Source organism: Hevea brasiliensis, chromosome 14 (genome assembly GCF_030052815.1).
Source record: "Hevea brasiliensis isolate MT/VB/25A 57/8 chromosome 14, ASM3005281v1, whole genome shotgun sequence".
In the NCBI taxonomy this organism is placed as follows: Eukaryota; Viridiplantae; Streptophyta; class Magnoliopsida; order Malpighiales; family Euphorbiaceae; genus Hevea; species Hevea brasiliensis.
This window is the reverse complement of record NC_079506.1, coordinates 72,602,661-72,626,129: the sequence shown is the minus strand read 5'-3', so window position 1 is coordinate 72,626,129 and position 23,469 is coordinate 72,602,661. Positions and strand designations below refer to the sequence as shown.

The window sequence follows — 23,469 nt, the reverse complement described above, 5'->3', positions numbered from 1 at the left end:
ACATCATATATTTTGATCCACATGATAAATCAGGTGCATATATATATATATATATATATATATATATATATATATATATATATATATTTTTTTTTTTTTCAATTATTACTCACTAATTCTTTGAAATCTCACTAATGAGTTCGAATTTTAATTTAAGGGGAAAAAAACTCAATGCAATAATATTCATAGTTCTATACTTCTCTTCACGAGAAAAAGAAAATGAAAAAAAATCAATGCAAAAAATTTATGTTTAAAATTAATTTTTCATAAATTATAATATATATATATATATGCTAATTAAAGTAAACTATATATTAAATGCATAATTTATTTAATGGATGCTATAATTTATGTATGATATATTTTTTTAATTATATATTCTTTTCAAAATTATTTTATAAAAATGTAAAAGTTTATTTTTACATTTTGTCTGCATTGATTAAAAAGATAAATGTTAATTAACATTAATAAAAATATTTTTAATATATACTTTCAATTAAAAGTAAATAGAAAATAAATTTTATTTTTAAATATAAATTTTAATTAATGGACTAATTGCTAAATATTTATATCAAATTACATATTATATTTAAAATATTTCTTTATTAATTAAATAAAATTTTAGACATTATATTATAATTTATTATTAATTTTTTAAATATAATTTCGTTTTACTGATTATAATTATAAAAAATTTTAAAAGTGTGTTTATTTTATATAAAATTAAAAATTATAAATATCAATATGAATTGACGTATACCTTGTTTTTTATTCAAATTGGTCTGTTTGTGAAAACAGCATGGTTTAAAGGTTTGAGTCGAAAACGATGCTGTTTAAACTCTTTACAAAATCGACTGTTCTAAGCCGAACGAATCGGTTTGGTTTAATTTGATTTTTCTCTCAATTCAATCCGGTTCAATCTTCATTTTACGTAAATTTAGTAATTCAGTTTTTACGGTTCGATTCAGAGCCAAATTGACCGATTTAACGCCGCCGTCCGCTTCTTTCAGTCCTGATCACCGAACAAGAAGTGCTATGCAGATGTTTAATGTTTAGTCCGTCTCTTCCACGGTTCACGTTTCGCAGCTTGCTGAAGTTCTTTGCTTCTTTGAGCTCTGATCTTTCCTCTGCTCTCGTCAAGGCGTCTCCTTTCTTCTGTATTTCTGGGTAGGTTTAATTTAGTAATCAAATAGCATCAGTCAGAGGTGGAATGTATATATAATTAATAAGGTATGAATTTTAATTGGGGTTAAGACGGATACAAATAATTGAGATTTTAAATGGGTTTTTGAATGGGTATAGCAATTTTCATTGGTACCTAGCACTTTCATTTCTAGCGTTGAAGATTGCCTAATGAGAATCAAATATTGGGTCAGTCTCTTAACTTGAAGATGCGCAATCTATGCTCTGTTCATGTGCTTTATTTGTCTATTTATTTGTTTGTTTGTTTTTTCCCCCTCTGTTTATTCTCATTTGATGTGTGCTAATTGTTTGGGATTTCCCTTTCCCAATTACGTTTGGATGAATGATTTTTAGTTAGAAGCAGAAGATGGGGAAGAGGAGAGGAAGGGCATGTGTGGTTGTATTGGGCGATATAGGCCGCAGCCCTCGAATGCAGTATCATGCCCTTTCCCTTGCCCGTCAGGTAGGTATCCTCTCTCTCTCTCTCTCTCTCTCTCTCTCTAACACCCCCCCAACACGCAGGCGACCCCGCCCCACACCCCCCAACAACCGCCCCACCCCCCCCTCCCTTCTTCTTTTCCCCCCTTCCCGAATTTCTGCAAATTTTCAACATTTTGTTTGACCTATGATGCAACATTAATGTTCATTGATCTTCCAGGCATCTCTACAAGTGGACATTGTTGCATATGGAGGTATGTCTTTTTCAGGATGAATTTTCTTTTTATAAGTAATTTTATCTATTGAGGTTGTTAGCAAACTGTAAAGTTCTTTATCAGAAAGTTGTAATTTTTTTAATGAAAGAAAGGGGAGCAAGGAAACAAGGAAATTTGTGGCTTAATAGCCTTGCCATACACATGAAGGCTCTTAATGCATTAAAGTTATTTCTTCTTGCCAAAAATAGGGTAGAGAAAAGTGGTTCCTCTTGTTTAAATAATGATTATTGCAAGATCATGTCTGGGGGTTGTGGTTCCTCACAGTTGATGGTTATCACATGACTATTTATGTAGAAATGTTTACATTGTAATTTTTGATATTACCGAAAACTTGGCAATAGTGATGGCCAATGTCCAAAATCCTCTTATATTATCATTAGGTTGTGTTACTTCTCTAACCAAGCTATAGATCCTAATATCTCTATGGTGTTGTTAGTATGCGTGCTGAGTTTTGTGTGAATGTTTTTTCGGAATTTTTTTTTGTCATTTTCCATTCATTCATATGATATAATTCAAACACATACAATATAAAGGTTTATTTTATTTCGAATTTTATTTTATGAATTGTATATATTGGTGATGTCTTGAAAACAGGACCAGTTAGTGAATCGGTCCACTGACTAGTTCAACCAGTTTGGTTCAGTCTAAAACCTGTTATTGATAATTTTAAAAATTATATATATATATATATATATATATATATATATAAATGTAATTTTTAAAAGCAAAAACTAATTGGACTGGATCAAATTGGTTCTTTTTCCTGGTTTAACCATTTCAATGGCCTGGTATGGTCTGGTTTTGAGAACACTGTATATTAGCTGTATATTGCATATAAAACTCGACCTGGGGAAGCCTTGTTGTTTTTCTCAAATTATAAACATTATCATTTAGATCTTTCTGTTGCCCCAGTTTTATGCAACTTACATTTCTTAGGATGATGTGCATTTGCATGCATGTGTATCTGTGCGTGTATATGCATGCAAGTTCTTAGTATATTTGCTTTAGGTACATGTTCTAGGTTCTTGTGGCTTCTAATATATTTGGTAGTTAAAACCAGTTAATTTGCTTTTGTGGTAAATTCTTAACCTTATTCTTGAATTTCATGACTATTCAGAGAGAACCACTAATTGCATGACTTAAACTCTTTTTTTTTTTTTTTTTTTTTTTGCTGAAAGGTTCTGAACCCCATATGGCTGTACTAGAGAATCAGTTTATTAATATCCACAAAATGGTATTTATCATTGAGAAACTCATGTTTTACTAAGATTATCACAATGCCATTAGAATTCTTTTCAGATTAATGTCTTTTCTAATTTGTTTAGTTTTGTCATTCTGGACATTACAGAAACAATGGCCAGTGCATCCTCATGGTCTGCCGAAGATACTTAATCCCTTGATTCTTTTGCTCAAGCCATTGTTTCAGTTTTTTATGCTCCTTTGGTATCTCTGTGTCAAAATTCCAGCTCCTGATATTTTCATAGTGCAGGTTAGAATACATTATTTATGTGCGAGAAGCCATAATTCCTTTTGCGAACTTGTATTCCCGTTTAATCTCTATGGTATCATACATTCTATGGTTGTATGTTAATTTAATTAATTTGCTCTTTCTAAATAGAATTCATACAATAATATGATCAAAGTTTTTTTTAAATATTTTTTTTTTATAAATAGACTGTTACTTTTTAAATTTTAATAGCTAAACTGACATTTATACAACTAGTTTTCTCAATAATTGCTTCACAGGAGACGGCCTGGAAATTGTAAACTCTATTTTATTATTGACATATATTAGTTTTAACTTATTTGACTAGTTCATAATCTAAAAATATTTTGTTTTGCAATTTTTTGGTCTATTTGGATGGAGAAAAGTGCTTTGGATGTCAGTACAATTACTTTGGGGCATAACTGCTTTCCTTTGGTGTTCTGCTTCTGGATTGTTTCAGGGCATATCCAATGGAAGTGGCAATCCTTTTCACATTAGTTCTGTTTTTTTTCCTTCGTTTTATCATGTCAGTTTTAATGTTCTTTTTAAGACACCTTACCCTTCTTGCACTTGCTTTGGGGAAGCTTCATGCAGTGGGTACAATTTTGAGGTTGAGCCTAGGTGCAATAGTGAGATTGCTTCATGGTCAGTATTAAAATAATGGTAAAAACTTCCTTGCAATGCAAGGGGAAGGCGACCTATTTGACCTCCTCCAAAGAGTGCAGCATAGGAACATTGTGCTGTAGGACAACTGTTTTCTTATACACAAATTTAGTTATGAATTTAATTGTGAATAATTAACTATTTAGTTTGGGCTTTTTGTCATTCACTATTTACAAGTCTATTATTGCATCTATATGGAGCATAGATATATGTAGTCTAATTTAGATAAAATTTCACTTGCATTTTCTGGTTATTTATACTTGACTTGGATTTGCTTATTTTCAAGCTTACAGCTTGCGTTTATCAGCCTATATTTTCTTTCCATAGTTATTAAACGCGCTAGGTGTATTAAGGTGCAAAGGGGTGCACAGGCACAAGGTGCAAGGTGTAGGCGCATGCTTGAGTGGCATAAGGCGCAAAAGAAATAAAACTAGATAACTAATCCTATATAAGCCAACACATATTAATAACATAAATTAAATAGGATTTTAGCACCTTGAAATCCAAGTAAAAATAAAACTAAAAGATGTTAAAATTCTTAAATCATATTCCTTAATTCCTATTAAATAGCAATAATTCCTTAAAGAACTATAGGAAAATACTTCTCATTGAGGGTAAGTTGGTTTTACCGTACAGTCATATGACCGGTCATATTATATGGTAGTGAGTGTTGGGCAATGAAGGAACCGTATGTGTCTAAGATGAGAGTTGCGGAGATGAGAATGTTAAGGTGGATGAGTGGCCATACTAGACTAGATAAAATCCATAATGAGAGTATTAGAGAAAAGGTAGGAGTGGTGCCAATTGAGGATAAGTTGAGAGAAGAAAGATTGAGGTTGTTTGGTCATGTGAAGCGTGAACATACGGAGGCTCCAATCAAACAAGTAGAGCACATTGGGTTAGAGGATAGAAAGAAAAAAAATGGTAGACCTAAACTGACTTGGAGGAGAGCAGTATAATATGACCTAGAAACATTACACATTTCCGAGGATTTAATCCAAAATCGTTTAGAGTGGAGAAAGAGAATCCATATAGCTGACCCTAATAAATTTTGGGATAAAGGCTTAGTTGAGTTGAGTTGAGAATAAGTTGGTTTTCTTAAATAACAAAAAAAAAAAAAAGATTTTATGTTAATCTTACCTCTTTTGTTTCCTTATTTGCAAATTTCTTATAGTCAAATAAATAGTATAATATCAATTCATACAAGGTAGATTAATGGGCAGCATTTTCTTCCATAACAATTAAGCAAAAAGCCATAAAAACATCTTAAAAGAAGGGAAAAAAAAGCCCCTGGGCAAGAGATAGAAACAAAGAGGAATATACAAAAAGAAGAAAGAAAAAGAAATTGGACAAGGGTGACAAAGTTGAATTAAATTTGGAAAAAGAAGAATGTAACCAAAGAAAATTGGAAAAAAGAAAAGTCAACTCATGACGACTATATCATAATAAATTTACAAATAGAAATATATACTCATAATAAATAGATCATTGGAAACTTGAAATAAAAAGTCATCTCATAACAAGATTATAGGAATAAATCAATCTCATTCCAAAACTAAAGGAATTTCAATATGATATTGAAAAGCATAATTTTAGCCTCTTTTATTTCAATAAGCTATAATCTTGTATACATTCCTTAAACATGTATAACTTTGTGAGTATGTTTATATATAGATATGTGTATAATAAGTCAATCTCTACAAAAATATTGAGAAAATTCTGTTGAAATTTTTGTGAAATTTTTGGAAAGATAATTTTAGCAAGGAGCAAGGAGCAAGGCGCAAGGCATGCATCTCTTGAACATCAACACCCTTCAAGGATTGACGCGCTAGAGATTAGGCCCCTAGTGCCTTGCACTTGAGGCTTGCCTTTAACAACTGTGTTGCTTTCCATCCAAATTAAGTTGTGGTTTCAAGAATACAGATTGAAAATGGTTTGAAGTCTAATTAGCAGTCTTACTGGCATCCAACCAAGAACTATATATTTCATATTGCTGGCATTTGCAACTTTGGTAGGCATGAAGAAATATGATATGTTGATCCTTGTTGGGGTGTGATTATAAGGAATAAGAAAAAGAATCTGATTACTGTTAAGGCAAAGGACAATACTTGAATTACCCCTGCTTTGACGTTAAGGAGTTCAGCTCTTTGATGTTAATGGATTAGTTCACGAACTGCCTTTTTTTTTTTTTTTTTGAGTAGAGAACCGAGGGAGTGGGGACTCGAACCTGGGTCTGCCAGGTGTGATATATGCCTTCAGCCATTGGACCATGCCAGGCTAGGCTCATGAACTTCTTAAATATGTTTTTACACCAACAAATAGGTTTGGCCCTTCCTATGGAAAACCATCAATTTATCAATCTTCCTAAGGTGGATAAAAGCATACCCCCCCCTTCCAGGAAAAAGAAAAAGAAAAAGAAGAAAGAAAATGGTTTCAAAAATATGTGAAACTTTAGTGCTTAATGGGGCTTTATTTAATTATTCAACTTATAATACATTCTGTTTCATATTAATATAAAAAACATTATAGATTGTGATGTCCTGGCCATATTAGGATTTGCAACTACATGCTTTACTTCTCTTTTGTATATCATTTGTTTTGATCTTAACAAACCTCTTTCCCTCTCTTTTTCTTCCATAGAATCCACCATCTGTTCCAACTTTGGTGGCTGTAAAATGGGCAAGTTGGCTGAGGAATTCCATGTTTATTGTTGATTGGCATAACTTTGGGTATACTTTATTGGCACTTTCCCTTGGAAGAAGCAGTCCATTTGTAGCAGTATATCGTTGGTACTATTTGAATTGTTCTCTTGACTTTTATACTATCATCAAAATATGCTTCACTTGATTATGCTCTGGATATCTAAGTTCCTCTACCTGCTTAGGTTTGAGAGGCATTATGGAAGGATGGCCAATGGTTCCCTCTGTGTGACAAAAGCAATGCAACATGAATTAGCTCAAAACTGGGGAATTAAGTAAGAGGGTCAGCTCAATATTCATAATTTTCTTCATCCTAATTGGAATTTTTTTTATTATCAATACTGTAGGTCCATTAATCATCTTTGAAATATTAATTGACAGAGCCATAGTTCTATATGATCAGCCTCCTGAGTTTTTCCATCCTGCTTCACTTGAGGAAAAGCATAAGGTGAACCATTGTTTCCTTTTTGTACCAAAGTTGTTAAAAAAATATGGTACCAGAAATTGACCATCAGAAATGGATTGCTTTTAGTTGTTTTGCAGATTGGATAAAGTTATCAGTCAGCCTTATGGTATTCGTGATTGCGCCAGCTATGGTATATATAGTTGTGATTCATCTGTGATGAGGTTTAGTTAAATGAAAATTTCTTGCTTAACTCATGCATTTATTGTAGGATCCATAGGAATGAGGAACTGTGATTTAACTGAGACTCTGTTTACTACCATGGCTGATGGTGATATTTTCTTGAAGCCAAATAGGCCAGCACTTGTTGTTAGCAGTACAAGCTGGTGAGTTCTTTTTTCTTTTTAATTTTTTCTAGTTAATGTTTAAGAGCTATGTTACGTTCCTATTGTTAAATTCAATCATAGAATTTGGGTTTGGAACATGGCGTTGGCATGTTATATAGTGCTTACAGTTTCCTGCTTGTTCCAATTTTATATTGTTTCTTTTATTTAATGCATAATTTTTGTGTTTTGGTTGATAATTGATAGTTCCTTGTCATGCATTTCGCACTTGTTTTATTTAAATTTATTTTGGGGTGGGGATGGTTAGAAATGTGTATTATCATCTATATTTAGCTGCTTGACCATTTCTTGAAACAATTAATTTAATTAAGCGTGTGCTCAATTTGATCGGGCAGCATCTTGCTTATATGTTTAAAATCTATAGGCTGATCAAGTATTGCAATTGAGATCACTTTGATAAGTCATTATGAACAGGTTGGGGATTCAGCCAAGATTCTGTCAATGTTTTGATCAATGGTATATGAACTATTAGTGACCTGTCACTAAAGATATTTAAGTTCTTGATTAGTGACCCATATAGTCATATTTCTGAAATACAATTGCAGTTTCTTTGTTTCATCGTTAAATATAGAAACTAATGTCACCTGAAAAGTGAAACATGGATTTCCTTTGGTGCATGATGAGAAAGTTCATCTTGTATGCTGCATAATTTGGAATGTGGTTCTATATGGTAGGTTAATATAGAAATCACACAAGACTAGTCCTTTTTATTGGTTTCTAATGTTGAGACTGTTTCCTATTTTCATCTCTTGTGACTGAGACAAGGGATCATCAAATTAGGATCCTCATTTTGGTGATCTAGATATGGTTTTTAACCTTTGTAGTTCTTATGTACAAAGTGGAAGTCTATATTTTATGTTGAAAGTTAGTGTTTGGTTTTATTCTCTTGAGGCCTGTGGTTGCTTTCTTTTATTATGTTTTGTGTACCTCAATGATTTATATCTTGGTAAAAATTGGACCCCTATCGAGGAAATAAAGTTTTAGTAGCTAACATATGAGCTTCACGGAAAAGGAAAAAGAAGATGGTGTGGGCAAGAAGGGGCTAGACAATTAGTTGACTCAATTAAGCTTTAGTTGCAATCTAATTGATTTTGCTATATGAATCCTTTTCCTTCATTCTAGCTGATTTGGGCTTCATTTATAGAGAGGCCTAGAGCTACTAATCCTTTTTCATTACTTCAACTTTCTTTTCTTCTAGTATGAATATACTTAGACCTCATAGTTATTAAAGGTGCAAGGTACGCAAAGACCCAAAGGGGTTTTGGGGCCTAGGCGTGAAAATAAAATAATATATCATATAAGACAATTGGTTATATCAATAATACCATATAATATTTAATACTCAAATAGACAAGTAACACTATTTTTGCAATCCAAATAAAATAAAGCTAAACTATTATAGTTATTATTGTCTTAAAACCATCCTATATTCAAATTCTAACTAGTAAATAATTTGGGATAATCCATCATAAGTCAACTCAACTCAACTCAATTCAACTAAGCCTTTATCCCAAAAATTTGGGGTTGGCTATGTGGATTCGCTTTCTGGACTCTAAACGATATTGGGTTAAATCCTCAGAAATGTGTAATGCCTCTAGGTCATGTTGTACTACTATCCTCCAAGTCAATTTAGGTCTACCTCTTTTTTTCTTTCTATCCTCTAACCTAATGTGCTCTACTTGTCTAACTGGAGCCTCCGTATGTCTACGCTTCACATGATCATACCACCTTAATCTTCCTTCTCTCAACTTATCTTCAATTGGCACTACTCCTACATTTTCTCTAATACTCTCATTACGGATTTTATCTAGTCTAGTATGGCCACTCATTCACCTTAACATTCTCATCTCTGCAACTCTTATCTTAGACGCATACGACTCTTTCAGTGCCCAACACTCACTACCATATAACATAGCCATTACGTATGGTCATGCGGTAAAATTTTCCTTTCAACTTATTGGGAATCTTATGATCATATAAAACTCCCGTGGCACGTCTCCATTTCAACCATCCGGCTTTAATCCTATGACTAACATCCTCCTCACATCCCCCATCTACTTGAAGGACTGAGCCTAGATATTTAAAGTGATTACTTTGGGACAGTACAATTCCATTCAAACTAACTCCTTCCCTATCACCAGTTTGGCCTTCACTGAACTTGCAATGCATGTATTCTGTCTTCGTTCTACTTAACTTAAAACCCTTTGACTCTAGAGTACTTTTCCAAAGCTCTAGCTTTCTATTGACTCATTCTCGTGTCTCATCTATCAGAACAATATCATCCGCAAACATCATGCACCAAGGAATACTCTTTTGTATATGTTTCGTCAATTCATCTAAAACTAATGTAAAAAGGTAAGGGCTTATAGTTGATCCTTGGTGTAATCCAATTGAGATCGGAAAATCTCTTGTGTCCCCTCCCACTGTGCGCACAATAGTAGTTGCTCCTTCATACATATCTTTCAACACTTGTATGTACCTAATAGATACCCTCTTTTGTTCTAACACATTCCATAAGACATCTCTTGGAACACTATCATAAGCCTTCTCCAAATCAATAAAAACCATGTGTAGATCTTTCTTCACATCTTTATATTTCTCCATCAAGCTTCTAATGAGAAATATCGCTTCCATAGTTGAACGACCGGGCATGAAACCAAATTGATTGAGATAGATAGAAGTATCATGACGTAGTCGATGCTCCACAACTCTCTCTCACAACTTCATAGTATGACTCATGAGTTTAATTTCCCTATAGTTTGAGCAACTCTGTATGTCTCCCTTATTTTTAAAAATAGGTACAAAATACTCCTCCATTCATCAGGCATTTTCTTTGAGTTTAGAATCTTATTAAATAATTTAGTTAACCATGCCACTCCCATATCTCCTAAATACTTCCACACTTCAATTGGTATTTCATCGGGTCCACAGGCTTTACCTACTTTCATTCTCTTAAGTGCTTTCTTTACTTCTAAAGATCTAATAATTCTAGTATAATTCACATTCTTTTCTATTGTTCTATTGTCTATATTCACGCTATTACCATTTTGACTATTATTAAAGAGATTATTAAAATAATTTCTCAATCTTTCTTTAATGTCCTCATCTTTCACCAACACTTTTCCTTCTTTATCCTTAATGCACCTAACTTGATTAAGATCTTGACATTTCCTTTCTCTCCTCCTTGCTAATCTATAAATATCTTTCTCCCCTTCTTTAGTTCCAAGTTTCTCATATAACTTTTCAAAGGCCTGTGCTCTTGCTTGACTAACTGCCTTTTTTGCCTCATTCTTTGCTATCTTGTACTGTTCATATACCTCATTATTATCACATTTAGGTAATTTCTTACCATTCTCTTTTTCTCTTCACTGCTTTTTGTACTTCCTCATTCCACCACCATCTCTCTTTTGAGGGTGGTTCATGTCCTTTAGACTCTCCAAGTACTTTTCTAGCTACTTCTCTAATTTTTGATGCCATCTGTATCCACATATCATTGGCCTCCATACCTATCTTCCATACTTCGGACTCGAGAAGCTCATTTTTGAACTTCACTTGCTTTACTCCTTTGAACTCCCACTACTTTGTTCGAGCTACACTATTTCTTCTGACCTTACTTGAATTGTTCCTAAATTTGGCATCCAAGACCACCAACCGATGTTGACTTGTTAAAGCCTCTCCTGGAATGACCTTGCAATCCTTGCATAGAGCTCTATTTGTCTTCCTGGTTAAGAGGAAGTCGATTTGGCTTCTATGTTGCCCACTTTTGAAAGTCACTAAATGTGACTCTCTTTTTATAAAGTAGGTATTTGCTAGTATTAGGTCGTATGCCATAGCAAAATCCAGGATGCTTTTTCCCTCCTCATTTCGACCGCCAAAACCAAAACCTCTATGAACATTCTCATAACCTTGTCTATCACTTCCTACATGTCCATTCAAATCTCCACCAATGAAGACATTCTCTTCCTTCGGTATGCTTCGCATTAAATCATCCATATATTCCCAAAACTTTTGTTTACTCTCACTGTCTTGTTCTATTTGTGGGGCATAAGCACTAACTATATTTATTGTTTCTCCTTCTAGTACTAGCTTTACTAGTATAATTCTATCTCCTACTCTTTTCACAGCTATTACTGTGTCTTTCAATGTTCTGTCTATGATTATGCCCACTCTGTTCTTGTTTCTCTCATTTCTGGTAAATCACAGTTTGTACCCTGAATTACTCACTTCCTTACTTTTCTTTCCTACCCATTTAGTCTCCTGAATGCAAGCAATATTCACTCTTCTCCTTTCCAAGGTATCCACAAGCTCCATTAATTTTCCTATAAGTGATCCAACATTCCAAGTACCAACCCTGATCCTCCTCTTATCCCGCTCCTTCCTAATTGGTCTCCTTCTATGATATTTTCTATTGTTTTCTATGTCTATCTTGTGTTCTGTTCCACTATTTGTTCTACTATCTGTCCTATTGACTAACTTCTTTACCTACACCCGTCCATGATGTGGGAACCCTTGCTCACTTAACACCACACCCGGGCGCTGGCATGGCGCGTCGCTTTCGGTGAACGCCCTACACCTTTGCATATTTCTCTCTACACCCGGGCTCCGATGTAGCGCGTCGTTAGTAGAGGACGCCCCAACGTTTATATCATTTGAATCCATATAATAAGGTGTGACGAAATTTTTACGCTGGTTGTCACCTATCGCAACCCTCCTCCTTTATCCGGGCTTGGGACCGGCTAAGCGCAAACTACTTAGGCGGATATTTTAGGCGGATAAGTTGAATAAAATAAAACAAAAGTGTAATTAGCACTCAAGTTGCAATATTTTTGCAATCCAAATAAAATAAATAATAAACTATGAAGACATTAATTTCTCAAAAGTCGAGCTATCATCAAATAACTACTATTTAACAAGAGAAGCATCATCTTCTTCTTCATCAAAGTTCTCTTCTTCATTTCCTACAACTTCATCATCCTTTTGGTGTTGATTGGAAGAGAGAGATAGTAGTTGAGAAGGAAAGCATAAGAAAAAGGAAAGATCGAGAAAGAATAAAAGAAAAGAAAACCCAAGTGGGTGGGGGAGAGAGAGAGAGAGAGAGAGAGAGAGAGAGTAGGGAAGGAAGAAGAAAAGAATAATAATAAAAAAAAAACTTGGTTCAAATGCACTAGTAGGCACAACAACAAAAATCACAGGTTTTATCTCCCTTTTTTTAGGGCTTCTAGATTGCCTAATGAGAGGGTGTCGTGTTGATATGATTGGGTGTGGTTGGTACTCCGTTGAAATTGAAAAAAGAAATGATGATGAGTGAAATGTGCTTGAGGCACGCCTTGGTGTGACTTGCGCTTGGTGCAAGGTGCAAGGCACACCTCGCTAATGCCACTTGCCTTTTGCTTTTTGAGGCCTCGAGGTTTACGCCTTACATCTTAGGCACACCTTTAACGACATTGCTTGATCTTCCATACCAATGCACTTGTTGATCCATAGATTGCATTGTGCCCTAAGCTAGGGGTGGCCACAGTCTGGTTTTGAATTGGAACCAAACCGAAACTGATTCGGTCAAAATCGGACCGAAACGATCAAAATCAAAACCGGTTTGAACCGGGCCGAAACCGCCCTTCTATGGTTTGGTTCAAGTTTATATTTTTCAGGAACCATGAACGGCGGTTCCAAATTGGATTGCACTGATAGTGCTAAACCGAACTAAACCAGTGATTTAAATATAAAAGAATTTAATAAATACCTCATCCCACGCCTAATTCATTTATATAAATCTAAAATTTTCTGCACAATTATTCTCTACACTCTCTTTAATTCTTAATACTCTCTCAATTTGTCTCAAATTCTCTAAACAATTATTTTTTATATTTCTTTTAATTCTCAATGTTCTCTCAATTTTTCTACTTTATTATTTTATATGCTCACTGAAATTTTCAATACGATCTCAATTATTCTGTTATTATTTTATATCCTCAATAAAATTTTCAATACCCTCTATTTTATTTTATTTTTCTCTTTTATACTTTCTTAATTATCAAGTATCATATAATTTTTGGGAAAAGGGCAAGCAATAGAATTGGAAATTTTGATTCCTCTAAATCCTAAAGGGATACATAGGAAAAATTAAATTCATACACCTTTTTCTAATTTAAAAAAAAAAAAAAATTAATTTCATCTCTAGTTTTTTTAATCAAGTCTTTTCTTATTAAATTTTTCTTAAAGATAAATTATTTTCATTTTCTTTTTTTCTTATTTTATTTTGATTGAAAGATTTCTAAGAAAAATTAAAATATTTTTACAAATATAACTTAAATTTTAAATCAATAAAATTTTTCTCTAGTTTTTTCATCTAAGTCGCTTTTAAACTGTTGCTAAACTGCTCCAAAACCGTCCTCTAAACAGTCCTTTTTGGAACTGCCCTTCAAACCGTTTTAAACTGGAGCTCGAATCGGAACTGGCGGTTTAAGAACTGTCTTCTAAGTCATCCCATAGTGGTTTGGTTTAGGTTCATGATTTCATTGAACCTGAACCTGCAGTTCAGGAACCGTGACCAGCAATTCCCGAATCTTGGCCACCCTTACACTAACCATCGCCTTTTATCTTAAATGGGTGTTACTTTTACCTTCCTATGAATTCATTCCTTCTTTTCTTTGTGTACTCATCTTTGCTGCTTGAATTTTATGGACATGTTTTTTCACTGTCCAATGCATGTCATCCATTGTAGCTAGTTGAATTACAGCCTCGTAAACTTCCCTTCAACTTGGGATTTTACAACCCATAGAACCATGATTTTCAGACCGGCCGATCGGATCGGGTTAGTTGGGAACTGAAGCTTGGTCTGGTCCTGTTCGGTTCATTTACAAACCCTGTTTTTCATAAACCCATTTCAAACTACAATGAAACAACTGGGTAACTGGTGAACCGCTTCATCTTTATTAGTCCTTTTTTTTCTTTCTTTCTTTTGCAGCTCTTTATCAATACAATCTCTTCAACACTTCAACAATACTTACTCTTTCTCATCTTTATCAATCAAAAGAAAGAAAGAAAATTATCTCTAATTCAAAACCCATAGCTAAACGCCTTTGGATGGGCTCCCTTCAAGTTGCCTTCAAAGAAGAATGTGAAGAACTCACCAACCACTGAGCTTCTTTCTTGAGGTATTGCCATCTTATCATTGATTCCACGAGAAGAAGCTCTTGCATCTTGTGTTCGCACGACACAAATTAGATTTTGGATTTGCATGCAAGAGATGGGTTAGCGAGAATGGTACTTGAGATGATACAACAAACTCTTGAGAAAAATATGCTCTGTCCAACAAAGACATGATTCCTTCTAAGAATAGAGATACTACGAAAGAGATGGAGACATAGATGAGAGATGGGAGGGTTTAAGAAAGGTGGATTTGAAGGGGACTAATGGTGTTGATTTAGAAGTATATAGGGAGAGAGGGAGGGAGGGTTTGAGGAGGGTGTATTTCAAAGGTGCTAGCGTTGTTGGTTTTGAAGCCTATGTGCTTAGTCAGAGAGAGGAGAAACTAAGGATGACAATGTTGATGATGAAGATGATAGCAAAGAGTGAGAGGAGAGTGAAATAGAGATAGAGAGATGGGGTGAGTTTGGGTGTAAATGGGAGGGAGGGAGAGAGAGAGAGGAGTTGACATTTTAGTCCATTGACCAGCTGCCAAATCGATTAAAAATGGACAAAAGGACTTGATTGTCGGTGGAACTAAACTTTGGGGACTAAATAATTTATTTTTCAAAATAAAAATACCAAAGTGTTAATAATGGTAAAATTCAGGGACTACATAGTAAATTACCCTTTATTAAACAATTATGTCAACTACCCTACTCCTTCCTCCCCTTGAAAGTTACAAACTTCAATACAGATTTCAAGAGGGTCATATGCTTTTCTCTCTTCAATTTTTTAAAAATTTCATTGATCTTTGATGTGCTGATCCCCACATGTAAGTACCATTTCTTTTTTCATGTTTGGATGTTAAGAGTTTTGAGGGTCCTTACGTAGTTGCTATTAGTAGCTTTGCAAAATAGTTTTTCCACCTTTTCCTTGATTTTTTGATTTTCTTTGTTTGATTGTTGAATTTTTCCTGGAAATACGTTTATTTTTTTTATTTTGTGGTCATTTTTTTAATTAGGGAGCACCTGTGTCTATGTAAAGGATTCTATATACAAGATCTCTACTTGAAATTATTGACTCATTAGAGGAGGTAAATTTGAGTGAATTACAAATTTCAGGACTCCAGATGAGGATTTTGGCATGCTTCTGGAAGCTGCAGTTATGTATGATAGACGTGTTGCTGCAATCCTAAATGAAAATGATTCTACTCTTGAAGAGGTTCTATGGAAGGAATTATCTGATGGGAAGCAATACTTATATCCTAGGTTGTTATTTGTCATTACAGGTATTGCTCATGTGTTTATTTGAATAGTATTTTATTTTCTTCCTTGGAAATGAATATATTTAATTCTTTAGTATGCTGCAGCCTACAACCTTTTAACAAGTCTTATACCATAGGTAAAGGGCCTGAAAAAGAAACATATGAAGAAAAAATAAGGAAGCTACACCTCAAGCGTGTGGCATTTCGGACCATGTGGTTGTCAGCTGAGGATTATCCGTTGCTTCTAGGTAGAGACTGGAAAATTTGTTTCACTTTCAAAATTTAGCTGCTTTTTATTTCTTCCTTATGCAATTTTCATCTCTCTTTTTATGTTTACAGGATCAGCAGATCTGGGTGTGTGCTTACATACTTCATCTTCAGGGCTGGACCTTCCCATGAAGGTGCAACTGAAATATGATATTTTTTATTAAAATAACTTTTAGCAGTAAAAGGAATTTACCTATGCTGTGTTTGTGTGTGTGTGTGTGTGTGTGATGGGGTAAGCAAACCCAATTTCACGCAACTTACACTCTATAAAATCCTTGGCATCAGGTTGTTGACATGTTTGGTTGTGGACTGCCTGTTTGTGCTGTTTCCTACTCTTGGTAAAGCATCGTTGTCTATTTATTTCAGCATGTGACGTAAGGCTTTAGTTATATTCTCTCTTTAAAATGCTATGTTTTACTTGGTAATCATCTCCATTGTTTGAAGCATCAAGGAGCTAGTGACAGTTGATAAAAATGGTCTCCTCTTTTCATCATCTTCAGAGCTAGCTGACGAACTAATGGTAAATATGTCTACTTTGTTCAGATTTTCATGAATTACTAAACTGTAAGGACATTTTAAGTTTATATTTGTTTGCTAACATCATGGAGTTAACTAAAGTGGTAAGGATAAGTAGGTGCCTGAGATCTTAACAATTCAAATTTGAGGATGGAAAATAATTCATTGTCATCATTAGAGTTGTGGTGTTGCATGCCTAATTTCATGAACATGTCTGGCCATGATCTAATTTCCTACTCTCAAGAAGATGCACATGATGGTTTTAAATTGCAATCACGGCTTTAACGGCCATAACGTAGCAATAACAGCCTGTCATTGCGCCAATTTTTTTGAAAAATTTGTAAAGTTCATGAAATGAATAAATATTCGAAGATATAATTAAAATTAAGATATACAACTAAATGATAAGCACAAATATATCAAATAAAGATATTAAATTCACCATTCTTATACATCATTAGTACTAATCAATTTAAAACCAATATAACTAAGAAGATAGTAAATAAATAGCTTTATTACTTCCAAAGTGAGTGTTTAGGAGGTTCTTGATTATCTTGACTTCAATCCTAAGGCTAGGACTGGGAGTTTCAATCATTAGCTTAAGTTGTAAACTTACTTACTATGTAATTAGGTTGTAAACTTACTATTTAATCTATGATAAATTTTGACAACCGTCCCTGAATTTATCTAGTATAATATTAGTCCCTCAACTTAAAAATGTAACATAAAATCCCTCTAACCTCTAATTGTCGGTTTTTCAGTTAGACGCTGATCTGAACAGTTTTAACGTGGAGCTTAATCAATATTTTTCTTTTCTCTCTCAAGTTATGTGTAAATTGAATCATTTTTCTGACTGTAAACAGAATGATTTTACAGGTGCAGAGAGAATAATTTTACAATTTGAATAAGAATAGAGGGAGAAATGTTTACTAAGAGCCATGCGGAAGCTGTTCGTATCAGTTTTCAACTAAAAAATCAGTAATTGAAAGTTAGAGAGATTTTACAATCAATAATTGAAAGTTAGAGAGATTTTACAATCAATAATTGAAAGTTAGGGGGTTTTATGTTACGTTTTAAAGTTAGAGAAATTTTACTGTGCAAAATTTAAAAGTTTAGGGGGTCTTATGTTACGTTTTAAAGTTTAAGGACTGTAGTGTTATAACCATATAAGTTCAGGGACAGTTATTGAAATTTACCCATTTAATCTATGAAAATTAATTTCAAGAGTTAATTTCATGATTATTTATTTTTCTTAAATTTTATTTTGCCAAAACCTAAATTTATACTTGGCAAATATTATTAAAGTTAAAACTTTCTTTGATATTATTTTCTAATTAGTTATTTATTTACCTAAATATGATTAAAAAATAGCTAAATATTAGAAAAAGATAAACAATAATGCACCCTTTAATCTCCTTCACTTTAAAACTACCTTGCCTATTTGATGATCTATGCTCTTGAGCTCAAAGATTTGTAGAGAAATGAAGGATTTCACTTGAATTTGTTGTGGAGAAAATTGAGAGAGAGAGAGTTGAGAAAAAATTACGTAGTTGCCTAGAAGGAAATGAAAATGTGCTAAAATGAATGAGAAAAGATAATTTTTTGCCCAAAAAAAGGTTACCTCTAATGCATTTCACATGAAAGAAGTGGAAAAAAAAAGTCAAGAATTCTAAGCAAGAAAAGTAACGGCTGTTAAGTAATGGTCGGTAACGGCTGTTACCATAAAGGCTGTTACTGCCTTTGCAATTATGAATTTAAAAACCTATTAAACAATGGTGGTAATGGTAATAGTAGCCAAAAAAACCTTTAAATAATGGCCGTAATGTAACGTGTCTGTTATTTAAAACCATTGCCCATAAACATTGACTCTTTCACAGACAACAAAGCTCATGGTGTGTTCTGTCACTTGAAGCCAGCAACTCGTACAAAATAAAGCTGGATAAACAGACTTATATATAGGATTGTTAGTCTTTTTATCTTCCTTTCTCAGTAAAGTGATAGGAGTTGCATCTTTGAACATGCACAGATGCTTTTTAAGGGTTTTCCAGATGAATGTAATGCGTTGAAGTCACTAAGAAACGGTGCACTGGAAATGGGTTCCTCAAGATGGGCTACTGAGTGGGAAGAAAATGCAAAGCCATTAATATTGGAGGCAAGTTTACCTCGCTCACATTAGATTGGTAAACTGTAGCATTAGATTGGTAACAATAGATGATCCTTCATAATCAAATGTTTTATCATGCATATTTATGCAGTTCTTTTGGCTGCTTCCATGCAGCGTCCAAAATTTCTTTATGCATCTTTATCTACAGCCTTTAAAGGATTTTGACTTCTAAATTTGTAGGTTATTTCTCAGAACTCCAATTAATCTCTGGTCTCAAGTTCAATTCATTGCAGAGTAATTTAATGAGGTAAGATTGGGATTTCTTTTCATGTTTTCGGTGGTTGGAAATTTCTTTTTGTTGTTTTGTTTGGGTGGTTTAAATTGGAAGGTTTGATGTTTAAACTACTAAAAAATTACGGGTGATGGTATGAGCATGGATAACATGATATTGTGAACCAACCATGTTCAGAAACCTAAATGGGAATATTAGAATTTCAAGTTTTTTTTCTTATTTGAAAGCAACAACGAATGGGAATTCGCTCAGCTCGTCTGATTTATTAGGATTAGCTGCCAGCAGTTTATTGCAGGTTTGAAGACCACACAAAGCTTTATCTCCTAATGTATGTGCTATGTGCTTTGTTAGCTGTGAGACTTGTGACCTTTTCTTGCATCCCACTCTTGCTATGCATCTCTGAAATGGGTTGTTTGATGTATTTGGAGAAATGTAGGTTGGCCCACCAACTTAAGTTTACGTTGATTTGTTTGTGTCTTGGGAGAGGAAAGACGCTGAAAGTCCCCTCAGAATACGCTTCTTTTTTTTTTAGGTGCAGTCTATTTGTACCAGTTATTATGGTATTAGGGTTGTGTTTTTGGTTTAGCAAAATATTTAACTGGGTTTGAGAAATTTGTAAGTAGAATAGCCAGTTTTCCTTTCTGGGTCCATGTTCGTTTTTCAAAATAAAGTTTAGGTGAAAACAAAGAAAAAGAAAGTTAAGCGTATACGGTTGGTGTATGCTATTTATTTACCATGGATAATGTCATGTTTTACTTCAAAGTAACAGTAAACACGTTCATGAGCTTTGTGATTCAAAGTCTGAGTAATTTACTATTTAGTCATTTGATTTTACTATTATTAATATTTTAAAAAATAGATTATTTAGTCAGATACTTATATTATTTTTTTTGGTACAGCTGGGCCATCCAATGGCAAAAAAAAAAAAGAGATTCCTTAGTTTGTTATTTAGTCCGAATCGGTGAAATAATGGAATTTATAAAATTATTCTAACAGGTTTTGGTTATAATTTAGTAATGTTAACATTTAAGTCTTTCCAACCATATTTAATCAATTTCACTTTTTTTTTTAGAACTTTGGTCATAATTGAAAAGACTAAAATATTATTTCCTATCCTTTGCGTCACCCTGGCCTCTATTTTCTCTCTCCTCGTTTCTCTCTCTCTCTCTCTCTCCTCATCTTTCTTACTCAAAGTTTGTCCACATTGGCAATTTAAGAGTATCTATCTTGCGGAGAACTCGTTTCGTCGGCTCATTTACCTCATCCTCCATGGCCCGCGTGTAAGTTGGAGGGCGTAATACAAGGAACTGAACATAGTCAATACCAAAAGAGGGCAAGAAGATAAATGGAGTAGCAATTTTAGCAGTAAAACGTACAGAGGTGGAGAAGCAGTGCATTGAAAGGCTTCTGGGCTCCACTGCTTTGGTGTGGGGAATTGAGGGTATTTATGAATAAGGGAGAGAAATCTTCTCTGGCATTGAGTGTAAAGCAAGAATAGGGGAGAGAGAAACAAAGTAGATTCATGGTAAAGCAAGAATAATGAAAAATTCTCTTTCCTAATACTGCATTTTAATTCCTTAACAGTTAAATTAATTAAAAAATGGATTATAGAATCAAATTTTAGGAATTAAATAATTTATTTTTAAAATATAAAATTATATTATTAATAATAATAAAATTCGGAGATTATATAGTCAATTACTCTCAGTTTTTTTGCAAAGGAGACCACCTTGGGTGTGGCTAATGTTGCATAACTGATTGTTCCTAGGTTTTATAATATTTTTCATTAAAATGCTATTATTTAATTATTTTATAATGTTTCTGGTATTTATATTATTATTAAAAAAAAATAATGATAATATCTTATTTGATTAATAACAAAATAAATTTTAATTGAATATGATCCTTAAAATTGAAATAGATTAAAAGATTTGGGTTAAAATTAATATTGCTGGTAAATGTTTGCAAATGTAGTCAACTGGCCATCTAATTAAAATTGATTAAAATTAATAAAATTTAAAATTTAGCTAAGAAAATAAAAAAGTGAAAAATTTTTTTCCGTTCACTATTTAGTTTTTTTTTTTTTTTCTTTTTAAGAAAAACGAAAATTCATCAATCAACTAGCTAAGTCTTCACAAATCAGAGCATCAATATAATCATAAGGCCTATCCAAACAGAAAAATGAGCACGAACAGAAGAGCCTCATTTGCATAAGCCAGATTGTTGGCTTGCCTAGGAACCCAACTCAGAGAAGTTCCTTCCTTGTCGTAGAGCAGCATGACAATCAGCTGCAACAACGCCCAACTTCGAAAATCCATCATCTACTTGCAAAATGCCACTAATAGCTCTAAACAGTCCATTTCCAGCAAAACCTTACTGAAATCTTGGTCAATTAACCACTGAATCCCTGCTTCAATCCAAGTAACTCAGCCAAAGAAGGAAGATAATATTCAACCAACCAACCCGAGTCAGCTACCACAAACCCTCCATTGTTGTCTCGAATAGCAAATCCAAATCCAACCCTCATTTGCTCTGCAAAAATGGCAGCATTAAGATTACATTTTACAAATGGCAGCGTTAAGATTACATTTTACAAATCCCACAAAAGGCAGAGACTATCTTAGCAGAGGATTGGACTACTTATGAACCAGCCCACACTGCAACTTGCCACAAGCATCCCTACACCCAAACTCCACCACTTTAGTAGGAAAGAATGACCTCTGATTTTATATGAGCTTATTTCTGCCACTCCAAATACTCCATGCCACAACAAGAACTACTAAAACAAAGTCAGGGTCTTTAAAATCCAACAATTGAAAACAACAATTCCCAAAGCTAGTATAGGCAACTTGACTCAAATCAAGCCCAGCTAAGTCCAACTCGACGCAGCAAAAGGTCAAAGAATAAAAGCATGCACCACGTCTTCATCCAAACCACAAAAGCATATGTCTCTTATACCAAAATGCCCCTTTGTAATAAACAGAGTCTAACTAGCAACAAATCCCTGCCCGCCCGCTATAAAAAATTTTTCATCTTTGGAAGAATAGGCAAACTCCATAATTTCCTCTGGTTTCCCGACAGTTAGTATTGCGACTGATCCCTTAGAATTCCTTTGGCAACGTCATAAGCTGACTTGACTGAATACCCATCCCTTTTTGAGGATGCCACACCACACATCTGGTAGCTCAATACTGCTAATAGGAATCCTTAAAATAGATTTAATATCCTTCGATTGAATTGGACCCTCCAATAGACCAATATTCCAATGATGCCCTGACTCATCCATTAGCTCCCTTACTCTCATTTTCTTAAAACCCACCCAGGACCGGAAATGAATTCATCATGATCCTTATTAAACCAGGGATCCTTCTAGACATGAATCAAATCTCCATTGCCAACCCTCCAGCTACTCCCTTGTCTCACTATTATTATAAATAGCTTGCATGTTAGATAGTATAGACAGAAAGAATTCTTATGTTGTTAAAATATAAGAAAGTAGAGAAATGGACAGAGTGAAATGTGTATAGAATTATATATATATAAATAAATATATATTATTTTATTATGGTATTTGACACGTATATGAGTGAAATAAAATAATTATCTTATTGTAATTTTTGTAAATAAATTACGAACAAATGTGTTTATTAACAAGTAGACATGTCTATTAATAAACAGACATGTCAATTCTATACAAACAGTCATAACTATTTATATAGGTGTCTGTTAATAAACAGACATATCTATTCTATACAGATACTCACAACTATTTGTATAGGTTTCTGTTAATAAACAGACATTTCTATTACACAAACAGTTGTATCTATTGAAGATAGACAGATGTGTCTATCTAGAAAAGGTGCCATGACTTTTCATTCTTTATAAATATGGAAGAGTTTTTCAATCCAATGATATACTACTTCTATTTCTTCTTTTTCTTCTTCTCTTCTATTCTCTCTAAATTCAGTTCGTATAAAGAGTTCTTAAGGAAAATCTTCAGGAGTTGCTGTCTACAGATTTCAGGTTTTGTTATATCCTGGAGGTATATTACCATAACCTTGCAGCAATCTAGTGGGGCCAATTAATACCTTAAAGACAGTGATTCATCACGTCTTAAAGTCTATTCTACACCCACTACCTCAACAGTTTTAAGGTATTAATCACAATAGAATCTAAAGCTATTTCCATGATAAATCAAGAGTTCGTAAAACTTGATTGTTTTAAGGAACAAATTATGTTCACTAAGAAGGTGAAAGCAGATTTGAAAAAGAAGATGAATTGCTATGCAGAGGTCATATTCTCAATAACTCATCAGATAGGCTATAAGATTTGTTTACCTCTGTCAAGT

The 23,469-nt window shown here is 33.7% G+C and overlaps 1 protein-coding gene across 5 annotated transcripts; it reads left to right on the top strand.

Annotated features, from left to right (window-relative positions):
- Nucleotides 1-971: 971 nt before the first annotated feature.
- LOC110647405 (UDP-glycosyltransferase TURAN) lies at nucleotides 972-19,920 on the top strand. Of its 5 annotated transcripts, none has more exons than XR_009143760.1 (19): nucleotides 989-1,167; nucleotides 1,537-1,645; nucleotides 1,841-1,874; nucleotides 3,074-3,129; nucleotides 3,244-3,384; nucleotides 6,685-6,833; nucleotides 6,929-7,018; nucleotides 7,125-7,191; nucleotides 7,276-7,339; nucleotides 7,418-7,532; nucleotides 15,800-15,966; nucleotides 16,080-16,190; nucleotides 16,282-16,343; nucleotides 16,495-16,547; nucleotides 16,654-16,729; nucleotides 18,752-18,877; nucleotides 19,070-19,136; nucleotides 19,391-19,449; nucleotides 19,558-19,920. XR_009143760.1 is itself a non-coding variant. In XM_058135824.1 (18 exons), the coding sequence occupies exons 2-17, from the start codon at nucleotides 1,550-1,552 to the stop codon at nucleotides 19,091-19,093; spliced, it is 1,431 nt and encodes a 476-aa protein (XP_057991807.1). In that variant the 5' UTR covers nucleotides 972-1,167; nucleotides 1,537-1,549; the 3' UTR covers nucleotides 19,094-19,136; nucleotides 19,391-19,920. The 5 variants fall into 5 exon arrangements, 3 of the variants coding, with proteins under 3 accessions (XP_057991807.1, XP_057991809.1, XP_057991808.1); XR_009143761.1 differs by having other exon boundaries at nucleotides 19,550-19,920; XM_058135824.1 differs by having other exon boundaries at nucleotides 972-1,167; nucleotides 19,391-19,920.
- The last annotated feature ends 3,549 nt before the right edge of the window (nucleotides 19,921-23,469 follow it).

Excerpts from the sequence above, each read along its gene's own strand:
- LOC110647405 (XM_058135824.1), top strand. The coding sequence starts at position 1,550 with ATGGGGAAGAGGAGAGGAAGGGCATGTGTGGTTGTATTGGGCGATATA. Across the intron at positions 7,340-7,417 it reads TCGTGATTGCGCCAGCTATG|GATCCATAGGAATGAGGAAC; the intron begins GTATATATAGTT and ends CATTTATTGTAG. Across the intron at positions 18,878-19,069 it reads CAAAGCCATTAATATTGGAG|GTTATTTCTCAGAACTCCAA; the intron begins GCAAGTTTACCT and ends CTAAATTTGTAG.